This window comes from Frankliniella occidentalis, unplaced genomic scaffold (assembly GCF_000697945.3).
Source record: "Frankliniella occidentalis isolate FOCC.00 unplaced genomic scaffold, Focc_3.1 Scaffold238, whole genome shotgun sequence".
NCBI lineage: Eukaryota > Metazoa > Arthropoda > Insecta > Thysanoptera > Thripidae > Frankliniella > Frankliniella occidentalis.
The window spans coordinates 395,801-408,999 of NW_026267364.1; the positions used below are offsets into that span (position 1 = coordinate 395,801).

General features: G+C 44.1%; 1 protein-coding gene across 1 annotated transcript in view; it reads right to left on the reverse strand.

Moving 5' to 3' along the window:
- Nucleotides 1–12,954, reverse strand: part of LOC113215852 (cholesterol 7-desaturase nvd-like) — a 21,321-nt gene extending 8,367 nt beyond the window's left edge. The window contains exons 1-7 of the mRNA XM_052273009.1: nt 12,904–12,954; nt 12,198–12,816; nt 11,070–11,243; nt 10,775–10,979; nt 3,036–3,214; nt 2,747–2,953; nt 2,500–2,670 (exon numbers count right to left, since the gene is read on the reverse strand). Coding sequence (XP_052128969.1) covers nt 2,500–2,670; nt 2,747–2,953; nt 3,036–3,214; nt 10,775–10,979; nt 11,070–11,243; nt 12,198–12,311 — 1,050 coding nt within the window. The 5' untranslated portion in view covers nt 12,312–12,816; nt 12,904–12,954. The remainder of the gene's footprint in view (nt 1–2,499; nt 2,671–2,746; nt 2,954–3,035; nt 3,215–10,774; nt 10,980–11,069; nt 11,244–12,197; nt 12,817–12,903) is intronic.
- Nucleotides 12,955–13,199: the final 245 nt, after the last annotated feature.

A 13,199-nucleotide genomic window follows, 5' to 3' on the forward strand; every position in this document is an offset into this window, starting at 1 on the left:
ATTTTTTAAACAATATAAATTTGTTGTTTTCTTAGGGGTTACTCGTGGAAGTAGATCTCTATGGACAAGCATTTTGTCCGTTTTGTTCTATCTCGAACCGTTTGGGTGCCACACGGAAAAAAAAGGTCATCTATTTCAGCACAACGTTTGCTAGGACAACTAACGCGTTTGCTGTCAGTGTGACAAGCAAGGTGTTCGACTAGTACAACATTTGTATTTGTTGAATATGCGTAATCATTAGTTGTGAGAGACGAGAAAACTTGTGTTTTGTAGCTAAATGCCCCTGAGGTCGTGCGACTAAATTTTTGTATCTGCGTTGGCTGAGGCATGTTTTGTCCAGCAGCCAACAGCCACTACAAAATATGTATGCGGTGGGCCAACTAGAGATTAGCTCTACCAACTAATCCTCGACAGCTACCGCGGCTTACCAGAGTTTGCTTATGGTAGCTTACGTCTAGTACGGTCAAGCGAATTTTAGCATATTTGCTATCACAGCTAACGCATTGCTTGTCACCAGCTAACGCATTGCTTGTCACCAGCTAACATATTAGCTATCACAGCTAACGCATTGCTTGTCACCAGCTAACATATTAGCTATCACAGCTTACTTATTTTTTTCCGTGTAGCAGACGACAACAAGGTGTAAATTCCAAATGGTCTATTAAAATCTAAGAAGCAGGGCCGCCCTTCCGCCAAACGGGTTGGCAGCTCCGCTTTGCTCCGCCGGCAACTCCGTTCGGCAGGGGCCGGGCCTGCTTGGTCGGGCCGGACCGCAGGCCCGACCTTTTCCTGAAGAACATAATCGAATGATTAAACGGGCGTTCGGACCGCTAAAACGATACGATCTGAGATGACTGCAGTCACGGACACTATCGCGGACAGCAAATTTCATAGGACTTTCCTTTAACCATCCTGGACACCTTAACGGTCAATCCTTGTGTACAGGTTTGCGGACAATTGCGGACAGAGCCATTGATAGGGTTTTGGATGACTGCGGACAGCTGCGGACAAGTCCGCGGACGTTTCAATCCGCGGACTGGGGCTACGGACATATCATGGACATGCGAGTGGACATGCCCTCCAGTTGTCCTCAACTAGTCCTTAGCCCCAGTCCGTGAGCTGTCCGTCGGCTCATCAGGGATGGTCTACTAAGTTGTAAAAAACCCCTTTATTGAAAAATTGTCCAGGAAGTAATATTTAGAAAAACACACTTGACGCCGAACCACACCCTCGTTTGGGTTCAAGGGTCCCTAGATTATTTTGCATCACTAAAACGTTGATTTTTACAGAACAATCTGTCAAAATTTCGAACTTGTAATAAAAACCTTTATTGAACAGTAGAAGGTTCATTTCCCCAATTTTAGAGTAATAAGTCCCCGACAAATGCTTTGAGTATGTCAAATTTTGGGGCAGGAGAGCCCTGTTTCCGAATACTCTTCTTCCATTAACTTGTCTCAGGTTCGGGTGTCAGCGCCGCAGGCCTAGCTATATGTGTGCCAGGCGCGTCGCAGCGTAACAGTGTTTCGTGAGATATCGCGAAGCCTGTTACGCGAGACGTGGTCTGGCATACATGTAACTAGTTATTCTTTAGCAAAGCAGAAGGGTGGGGGGGAGACGGACAACTCGCCCCATCCAAGTCGCCCCAAGGCTAACTCGCCCCGATTTTGGGGTTGGGGCAAGTCGCAGACTTGTGCCATCTCGTAAGTCACGGTGTTGACCCGTTTCAGTCTTTTTCCATGTCCAAAAGCAGGAGCAAATCTGCAGGGTCGTAGCCCGCCACCCTTCCCCCACAACCTTACTTGTCTCAAATAAGCAAAGTGACTTATAGGATGGACCGCAGGCCTGACCAAACGCTGCCGGCAGGTCAAGCTAGGACCGGCACCGGCCCCTGCCGAACGGAGTTGCCTGGGGAGTGAAGTGAAGCTGTCAACTATGTTTTGTGGAAGGGCGGGCCTAGCTTGTTTCAGTATAGTATCCCCTAACGTGTGGTCATCAGAAACCTAAGGCTGGGTCGTTCCCAGATTTGGTTAGTCGTTTAACATACTAAATATTAGCGTGTTAGGTAAAATTGTTGCAGCAGTATGTTAATCCTCTTAACATGAGTATGTGAGTAAATAATTTTTGAATACTATGCTTACTCTCTTAACATTAGTATGTTCTTAAGAATTTTCAACTTGAGTATCGTAATAGTTTATTAACATACTAAAACCCAGAATGCCGCTTTCTGGTTGTATGTAAACTATGTAGACATTTGAGACTCGAACGCCAAGGGAATGTTATAAATATTTCTTATATTCGGTGGAACGTTTCTATATAAGTATATACAGTACTACTGTATTAGAATTGATAAAAACGTATTCATACGTCTGTCTTTCGTTTTACCTAATATATAATAATCATTTATGAAATTCCCGTTTCATTGTTTTAACAGTTTTTACCTCTTATAATTTTTTTTTTATAAAACTACAGCTACTACTCCTACAGCATGTGTTACGTTACCATGATGCTTTCTCCGAGCATAATGAACCGGGCGTACGGCACGATCCACCACGGGCAGTACATGCGATGGATCACCCGCTGCAGTAGCGGCTCGAGAGGCAAAACCGTTTGCACAATGACAATTGGACCGATGCTTGTCTGAACGTTTAGGACAACGTAAGCCGGGCCAATCTGGGAAAGAATTACAATCACAACCTTGTCGACAATTTACTCAATAAATCAGTGTCTTGGCTACTGATGTCCGCACCTGATCGCCACGCACAAGTATCTTAAAGAGGCTCACTTTACTAGACAGTGCTATCTCGTGGTTGAGCCCCAAATGGGCGATGTGGGTCTGAGTTTGGTCCGGGAACCACTCGGCCTTCCATACGTGGCGCGACAAGCTAGCCACGAACATGCCTGGAGCGTGGATGGCCTCCAAGTGTGGAGGGTCAGCCGCATTCTCAGGAATATCCTAGTGTACAAACAAAACAACTTGTAACATAAAGCGTAAAGATCAAGCGTAACACAGGCATGCCCCATGTGATTGGGTTTACTTGGATATGGCTGGTGACGTTGAACTCGTTGCGCCCAACGTACGTCCACGACTTGTCCTCAATAACGGCAATGGGTTCCACGACCCAGCTGGGCGGGTCGCCCTCCGCGTGGTGCCAAACAAACACAGAGCCGTTTACCTCCCGGCTGTCCCAGCGGCGGACCTTCGCAAAGTCTGGAACTGCAAGCGGAGCGCTGAGCTCTCGGGGCCGAGCTTACATGCCTAACGTAACGATACCACCAAGTTGTTCTCCGCTTTGCTCTTATTTAATAGGAAGCAAACCTAAACCAACAAACCTAATTTTATACATAAAATCAGGAATGGCACTGGCAATGCATCGTTGCTCTCCTCTATCGATCTGCGCAACGCTTTGGCATGGGTCCTAGTCCTAGGCTCATTTCTGAGTAAGTCCGATGTCCTATGGATGTTTTTTAACGAAAAGTGCAATACCACGTGTAACACATTACCATCGCGGTATCAAAAATTAGAACGAAGCAAACCGTGTTCCAATTCTACTTGAACTTCAGGTCGGCCCTGAGGACTAACACAAACGCCAAACGGAAAGCGAAAAATTTTCTCGAGCGTGGAGTCTAACCATCGACTTCCGACGCTCTGGGCGTTGCTATACCAGAGGCCTGTGCCGAGCGAGCTACGCGAGCAACGCTCCGGCGGCCTGTTTGCCACGAGCTCGGCGAGCTAGCGCGAGAGCACAGGTTGACTGCGCAGCCGAACGATCTGTCAGCAGCCCGGTGGTCTCCGTCGGCCGAACTTGTCATGAGATCGAGGACCAAGCTTCGATCCCTGTCGAGGCAGTTTTTTTCTGTGGTCAAACTTAACTAAATTTTACAAACTATTACATTTAACACTCTTCATTGTATTAACGGTATTATTTCTGGGGTGTTGTACTCGGAAAGCCGATAAAAGTGAACGCCTCTGGCGGGGATCGAAGACGCGCCGCCTCAACGCTGAGCCGAGCCTGCCGCCTTGCTCGAGGGCAGATGAGCTCGCACAGCTCGCGAGCGACGATCGGCGAGCTCCGGAGAGCTAAGTCGGCCGGCGGCCGCCAACTTCGGGGCTAGCTCGCGTAGCTCGCTCGGCACAGGCCTCTGTGCTATACCGACCGGGCCATGAAGGCAAGATATAGGCTGTCGCTCTAGGGGACAAGCTATTCTACCCCGTCGCTGAAGGGGAAGAAATTTCTGTGGAAGAAACATATACCTATTTGTTCTTTTTGAAGTGCGAGGAACAAGGAACAACATATCAAAAAGAGGCGGTGACTATTTTGGTTCCTTTAGTGAGAGGTCATTGAGACATTTCCTGAAGGTTTTTAACAGTGTCCGGTGCTTTCGGCTTGTCAGGGATTATCTGCAGAGCAGGGACTTAGCTTCTGCTTACACCATGGGGCGTCGGACTTTATTGTCCGTAAAAAGATCTTAGTCAGGCGGACTAAGATTGTAGCGGACGGATTTTTAGTGGTACTGGCCGGGACGTTGCCATAAGGTTAAAAATGCCATTTTCTTCTCGTTTGGGTTTCCGAAAGGCACTTAAAGAATCCACCTGCATAGCTGCGTCTACAAAGTATTCGTCCTATACACTGCAGGCCAAAAACAATGTACTTACTTTGTACACGCAAGAAAACACTGTTAGAAAATTCAGGTTGAAATTTCAGTTTTTAATACTGTAATTCCTATCACTTTTTGGTTGTGAAATTTCATTACTTAAAACGGTAATAAAATTTCAGGACAACAAGTTTTGAAATTTAAGATTTGCGTAATGAAAAATCGAAAGTTAGTAATGGAATATAAGTACGATAATGTTTGCATAATTCAGGACCTGCACTGAAATTTCATTATCTGTGTAATGAAATTCCCAGTGAAACAAAATATTTTGTCATCGTTGGTATCCTTGTGATTGTGTTTCGGGAGCACTTCCACCATTACCAAATAGGTGTAAGCTTAAACTAGCTATATGTACGCCAGACCACGTCTCGCGTAACAGGCTTCGCGATATCTCACGAAACACTGTTACGCTGCGACGCGCCTGGCGCACATATAGCTAGGCCTGCGGCGCTGACACCCGAGACGAGTTAAGGACAGGGTGTGGGGGGACAGGGCCTTCCAGGCCCTAAATTTGACATACTCGAACCATTTGTCGGGGTCTTATTACTCTAAAATTAGGAACATGAAACGTCTGCTGTTTGGTAACGGTTTTCATTAAAAGTTCGAATTTGGACACATTGTTATGTAAAAATCAACGTTTTAGTGATACTAGATAATCTATGGACCCTTAATCCCAAACGAGGGTGTGGTGCGACCCGCAATGTGTGGTGAAAGTATTACTCTCTTTATAATTCTGTGACATGAAGCCTTTTATACGATATAACAGACCATTTTGTCTTTTTCACGTTATTTTCGCCAAGAAATACCCTATAGCGCCGAAACGGTACAAGATAGAGCAAAACGGACGAAATGTTCGCCCATAGGGCTCTACTTTTACGAGTTACCCCTTAGGAGCCCATAAAAAAATATTTGAAAGAAAGAAATATTTTGCAACCTGCGGTTTTTGATTTTTTAAAAAGTCAATTTTTGAGCTAGAATGCTCATCTTCGAACTCGATCTGTCTTTTTAGCCCGCCCTTCTGCTTTCAAACAAGCATTAAAGCGGGCTTATGCAACCGCTCTCGTGTCTGTCTGTCCGTCTGTCCGTCTGTCGTCCGTGTAAGAGGAAGGAGATGAGCTAGAGGTCTACAAATTTCAGGGTATCTTAGGGGTCACTCCTGGACAACGAAACGCCTGGTGCAAATCCTGGCAACCACCCCTAAGGGGGTGAAAGGGGGTAACAAAGAAATAGGGGTTGGTCCAAAAAGTAGGAAAAAAATATTTTTTTTATGGTCTCCTAAGGGGTAACTCTTGAAAGTAGAGCCCTCTGGGCGAAAATTTTGTCCGTTTCGACGTCAAATATGCAAAGTGATTTACCGGTCACATTATTTATTTGATTATGCACTTCAGTAAATCGCGAGACTGAAATGGTCGGGCCGAAGGCCCGACCATCGCCGCCGGCAGGCCAATCAGGCCCGGCCCCTGCCGAACGGAGTTGCCGGCGCAGCGTAGTGGAGCTGGCAACTCCGTTTGGCGGAAGGGCGGGCCTGCTTGTTATGATACAAAACGACCCTGAAATTCCCAGACCGCTCTCTCAATTCTTTCTCGAGTTATCGTGCGGACAGACAGACAGACAAACAAACAGACAGACAAACAGAATGAAACTTTTCCGGTCAGTGAAGTTATGGGCTTCGCTAATCGCTCAGCCAACAAATTGAATGCGTCTCACACTTTTACAAGTACAATCATGAGGCGCTGGGCACAGGAGGGTGCGTGTGCTCGCGTTATGAGTGCTCAGCGAGAGCCAATTAAAAACTCATGCAAAATATTGAATATTGACAAAAAATGAAAAACAAATGTGCGGGTACATCGGGGAGAGGCTCCTCTATCAGACTATCAATAGTTCGGATAGGAAATTTAAGAAATTTAATAGATATTTGACACGTAAAAAAAAATTGTCAGTTACCCGAACGATGCGCCATCTAGTGGCAAATAGTGGAAGTGCGCTTGACCGCGACAGTATCGGTGCAGGGTAATCGTTGTTGCGAAAATAACCACGCTTTTCCGCTGGCGATAATATTTATCTTCTTGATTTTCTATGATACCAGAGGCCACAAAGATGTACATAACTTAATAAATGCGCTATTCGAATTTTATCATACCAAAACAATTCTGAATTTTCAGTTCAAACATGAAACTTCAGTTAATTTTGGTTTTAAAATTTCAAAACATTTTTAACAGTGAAGGGATTGTTAAATTAGCTTAAATTGTGGATAATATTTTAAATCAGACGCCCACGGCTAGTAGGCTCAGCGTGAAAAGGAAGGAAATGTACTTTGCGAAATCTGTAAAATATAGAATGCTGCTTTCCATGCAACCGTGGATGCAAGCAAAGAGAAAGAGGTGGTGTTTTTTGGCTGAGCGATTAGCGAAGCCTATTACTCCACTGACCAGAAAAGTTTCATTCTGTTTGTCTGTTTGTTTCACTACAAGTAAAAGAGCAACCTTTTGCGCTCCCAGGAGAGCGATCTCAGTGAAGCCAATTTGACGACTCTTGGGAGAGCGATATTAATAAAGCATTCCGGTAAAGCTAAAATGCCGTAAAATGCTGAAGAATGCAAGGAAGAAGAAAACGGAAATAACTATGCTTTACCATGGGACTTCCGTTTTCTTGTTCCCCGCATTCTTCTGCATTTCAGCTTTACCGGAATGCTTTATTACATCGCTCCTTCGCAATAACTTTTCGCGACATTTTTGGTTACAAATAAGACTAATTTTGAGTCATTTTCGCAAACGTCGCTCGTTTAGGGTCGTTTCTGCGACATTTTCTGTTACGAAAAAGACTCATGTTGAGTCGTTTCGCAAAAATCGCTCTAACAGAGCGATGACGCCTATACGTCACTCTATTCGGGAAAGAAAGGTCACTCCTCGTTTTACAGTGTTGTTTGTTTCTCCGCCTGTCCGCACGATAACTCGAGAAAAAATTTAGAGAGCGATCTGGGAATTTCAGGGTCGTTTTGTATCATAAAAAAAAAAAGATCGAGTTCGCAGATGAGAACTCTAGCTCAAAAATTGACTTTAAAAAAATTCAATAACCGCAGGTAACAAAATATTTTTTTATCAAATATTTTTAATGGTCTCCTATAGGGGAACTCGTGAATGTAGAATTCCTAGGGTGAAAATTTCGTCCGTTTTGCTCTACCTTGTATCGTTTAGGTGCTAGAGGGCATTTCTTGGCGAAAACAGGATGAAAAAGACCAAATGGTCTATTAAATCATAATAAAGACTTCATGTCACAAAATTGTTAGAAGAGTAATACTTAAACCACGCATTAGGGGTCGAACCACCCTCTGTTCTAGGCTTAGGGATCCTTAGATTATTTAGTATCACTAAAACGTTGATATTTAAATAACAATCTGTCAAAATTAGAACTTTTAATGAAAACCTTTATCGAACAGCAGAAGTTTCATGTCCCTAATTTTAGAGTGATAATTCCCCGTCAAATGCTGTCAGTATGTCAAATGTTGGTGCCGGAAGGCCCTGTTCCCCTATACCCCTGTTGTGCTGATTGAGGACACATTGAGACACAAAGTGAGGTGGTCCAATCACCGCGCAGCATCCGACCACTTATTGACGGTAAGGATATTCTAGAGTAGAGGAATCATCTGCACGTCTACTGGAAATGGCCGCGTTATACAATTAAACGAATGGTCCTTAATTGAAAATAGAAGAGGGCCTACTCTCAAAAAAGCGCATTCTGATACAAATCACCCTTTTTAGGCCCCCGATTGGGGGTGCTTGCTTGCGCCCGAAAGTTTATTATTCCTATTCTTGACGATGGCCTCATATGGGAGAGACAACCGTGAGAGAAGTTAGTGAAATTTGAATAAAAAATACTAGAGAAAATTAGAAATGTCTTGAGATATGATTCATATAATTTTGTGTGATCAAATTTGAGAAATTTGAGTTTGCATCCACGAGTTTCCATGGAAATGACGAGCTGAGCAGCAGGCCGAGTGGAGCCAGGGAAATTTCAGTCAATCACAAATTTGCGCGGGAAAGTTCTACCAATGGAATCGATCGCCTGTTGCTTTGTACAACCCTACCCAAAAATTATTTGGCCCTGGCGTCGATTCGGTGGTCACGTTTAAATAATGACTACTGGCCGACGTGTATAAAGGTGCAACACAGACGCCATTTGAACGCGGCCGCTGAGCGCCAGCCACGGCTCTGTTGGCTGGGACGGAAGTTCCGCCTTGAAATAAATTCCTTTGAAAAAGGGAGAAAAGTACAGTGATGCAGCCAACCTATAACTGAAAATAGATATTATGTTTTTACCTTATTTAAGATTATAAGTGTCAACATAATTTATACAATACGTCTAAATGTATACGTTTTTTATATATGGAAACATTGATCTAATCTGACGCTGTGTTAGTAATGCTTTGGAAAGTTCACGTTCCTTGTAGTGAATGTTATGGCGGTGTTCATTTGAGCAAGCTAGCTTGGCGAACGATCAGCATACTAAACTTTGAAATATTTCTGAAAAACAAATTGTTTAGAATTTTCAGTGGGCAGGAAGTTAACCGCCGTATATATGCAGATTTTTAGTCGATCATTAATAAATCTAATCAACATAAGTTTCCTAGATATTGGGCTGCAGTGTACAGCAAAATCAGTAGCCAGTGGAATGAATCGTTCTAGTATTACTATGCCAATGTTCAAATTAAAATCTAATTTACTTGTTTACTTGTAATCTTGTTTACAATTCAATATACCATTTTGTCTTCTTCACGTGTTTTTTTCACCAAGAAATGTCCCATAGCACCGAAACGGTACAAGATAGTATAAAACGGATAAAATTTTCGTTCAAAGGGCTCTACTTTCACGAGTTTCCCCTTAAAAACCACCCAGAAAAAAATATTTGAAAAAAAAATATTTTGCGACCTGTGGTTTTTGTTTTCTAAAAAAGTCAATTTTTGAGGTACAATGCTCATCTTCGTACCCGATCTGTCTTTTTATGATACAAAACGACCCTGAAATTCCCAGATCGCTCTCTCAATTCTTTCTTGAGTAATCGTGAGGACAGACAGACAAACAAAGAGAGAAACAAACAGAAAAACAAACAGAATGAAACTTTTCCGGTCAATGGAGTAGGGGAGAGCGGGGCAGTTTGAGGAACGTTTCGTTTTTTGGCTCTAAAAACTGAACTATTTGTCGCACAGACCTGACGTTTTGACACAAAAAAGGTGGCACTGGCATGTATCAACCCTTTAAAGCGCGTTGCAATGCGGTGTCTTTGTGAGGAGATATAGCCAGTTCCTCATACTACCCCGCATTCCTCAAACTACCCCATGTGCGGGGCAGTATGAGGAACGCCGTGGGGCAGTTTGAGGAATGGCCTTTTGCTCTTCGTCAATGAATCGCATGGTATCGTGCTTTACAGCGTCAAGGCATTGCCTCCTTCCCTTCACTGAGTCAAAATTGCACATCTGTACCTCAAATAGTTTCGTTTTTAGAGCCAAAAAACTAAACGTTCCTTAATCCTACTAAAATATGGCCTTCCAGCGGGGCAATCCTATCGGCCACACGCTATAGCATGGGCTGGCCTATCCTCAATTTACCCCGTGCAGGTCTTCCTCAAACTACCCCGTTCTGCATTGATTCATTCAAATAATCCCTAAAAAATTACGGGGCGTTGTATCATACCGTCCGGCACGGCAAAATAAGCAGGAAGCATGTCTTCTCTTACACAAAAGGCCCCAAATTACATAATATATAAGGTGATAAAACTCCCGTTTTGGCTGCCAACTTGTCTATTTTGACATTCGTAGTTTAAAAAACGCACCAGTTTACTCGCAGCTTTTACGTATGAACGTTTTTGAATGAAAGTACACTAGGAAAATTTAGTACTCAACCTACGGCGGTGTCAGTGCCCGCAATCAAAATTTGTAGGCAGTTCCTCAAACTGCCCCGTTCCTCAATATGCCCCACTCTCCCCTAATCGGCTTCGCTAATCGCTCAGCCAAAAAGAACAAAATGCACAAGGCTATAAGTGGTTCTGAAATCTGACGTACCTTCTTTAAGGTGAACAAACCTTAACCAAATCTCTGTCAAAAATCAATTAGTGCTAATATAATTACCTTTCTGCGCATAGGGTATCGCCACACACTTGCCGTTGTGCCCACTAAATTGCCACTCGTGAAAAGGGCACTCGAGGCAGTCCCCCTTGACGCGGCCTCCCACAGCCATGTTGGCCCCCATGTGCGGACAGTATGCGTCCAGAACGTGGGCCTCGCCGCTCTCGGAACGGAAGACGGCCAGGTTTTGGCCGAGGGCATTGACAAGCTAGAGACAGTTTCATTCATACATGAAGAAGTGTATGGAAGTGCGGACACGCGACGCCAGGAAAAGGACCTACAGCTTATTAGTACTTACCCTGACCTCTCCAGGACCCAGGCGACAGGATTCAATAATCCCAAACCAGCCGTTGGGGTACACTGGTAGCAGCCGACCTGTCTTCCGCTTCCGTATCGCGTCTCGCACCATGGCAGCGCGTGTCTTGCCGTCCAAGTGGCGGTTAGGGAAATCATAGCCCACGCCGTCTATGTCCTAGTGGAGATAGATTATCAGACTAACTGTCAGGAAATACACTCGAAATGGCAAACGACAAGTTTTTCATTGCAAGATCCTTTTAAGCGCACACCTGGCAAGATGCAATTTTGAAAAACGAGTAATGACAAATTTGTATCTCCGGATAGACAATTTTTTTACTTTGTCAAACTGGCAATACAAATTACAAAATAGAAGCTTACACACCGAACACAAATTCCCTGGACCGTTCCAGCAAGAGGCAAAGTTGTTCCCGAAGGATCGAGCAATGACGGTAAGGGCGAACTATAGCTCTTCCCAAAATCTAACTTTGATTTGTGTATTCTCTTTGTTCGATTTCTGCGACTTTAACACTTTTCAGCATTCACTTAAAGGAAACAATGCATTTTTTTAGCACAATCGAAAGGAACGTAAGTTTTGGGTCACTTGACCCTCAGTATCATGTCATAAAAACTCCACGAAAACATCGTCTGCAGCCTGTATGCCAAACCGTTCAGTAGTTAGAATTTTCTAACCCTTGTTTGTAGTTTTACTAAAACTTCTCTTGCGCATTTCATGAGTCGAAGAAAGTTCGTCTGAGGTTCCCAAAATTTTCAATAACGTTGCTCGAAACCCGTTGAAGCCAATTTCACAAGGGACAATTAGAACATTGGAAAACATTGCAGTGAGCAGGAAATAACGAAATATTTCGGTCTCAGATATTGATAACTTATTGTGAACTGCCTTTGATACGTATGGCAGAGGAGCAAGTAACAAACTAGTGGGGGTTGCTCAAAGGCCCAAAGTTGCATAATCGACCATTAATTAAAAACTGTTAGTCTGTCAAATAAAAGCCTTTTTAAGCACCCGCCGTGCCTCCATTTAAAAGCGTACGGTGAGGACAGAGGGCGGATTTTAGAACGCTTTCCAAATATGAAGCCGCCACTACGCAATCATGTACGGATTTGAACTTACCCTGGTGAAATCCATTGGCAAAACGAGATAGTAGTAAACAACGCAAATCAGGACAACGACTGCGATGGTCGATGCCCCAAAAAATCCTGGTACGACTGCAGTTAAAGGATCCATAGTCTCAACAAAACTAACGTGACGGTATCTATCAGTCAGCAACAGAGTAGCAAGCTGCGTGTTAGGCTGAATAAGGTGGGTATGTTCCGCCAGCAGGTGCAGAGCAACACTTAAAAGATGTCTCCCCCCTCTCCCTCTGTGACTCTCGACAGAAGAAAGAAAAAAAGAGTATACGATAGGCCTTAGCGTATAGTACAGCCCAAACCAGTGACGGAAAGGAAAAGAGGTAAGACGTTTAGGTAACCCGATTAGGTAATGCAGAAATGAAATAAAGAGAATGAAATTTTATTGATGACTAGTGAGGAAAGACACTACAAAATAGTCTATGCCAGAAAAAGAATTCCCTTCCCAAATGACAGAAGCGCGCTACAAGTGCAGAGCGAGTGCAAGCTGGATACGAGAGCAGATTGTGCGAGACGAGGGCACCAAAGCCGTTGGAGCATCGCAGAATGGTAAAATCTGCATCCCTCCAGGAGAACTTCGGTGAACTTCCTTAGCAACAGTTCTACAAAAATAGGAGAATATTCCTAATTCTCAAAAATATTTTCTCAAAATAAAAGGATCTTTTTCTCAAACAATCATTTTTTTATACCGTTAGGTGCGCAGCACGTGCAGAGCGACAGCGCAGCGAGTGTGGGACGAGAGACTGCGGGATCACGTTGAGTGCGGCCCCGCCCCTGGCCCCGCCCGGCCCCGCCTGGCCCCGCCTGGCCCCGCCCCTACACACAAACTAATCGCTGTAAATCAGTTTGAATACGACTAGGTACACTGCTTGTAATGAAAAGCGAAAATTGTTGGCTGAGCGATTAGCGAAGCCTATTACTCCGTCCGGTCAGAAGAAACTTTTTCTGTCTGTCCGCACAATGACTCGAGAGCGAAGTGAACCTG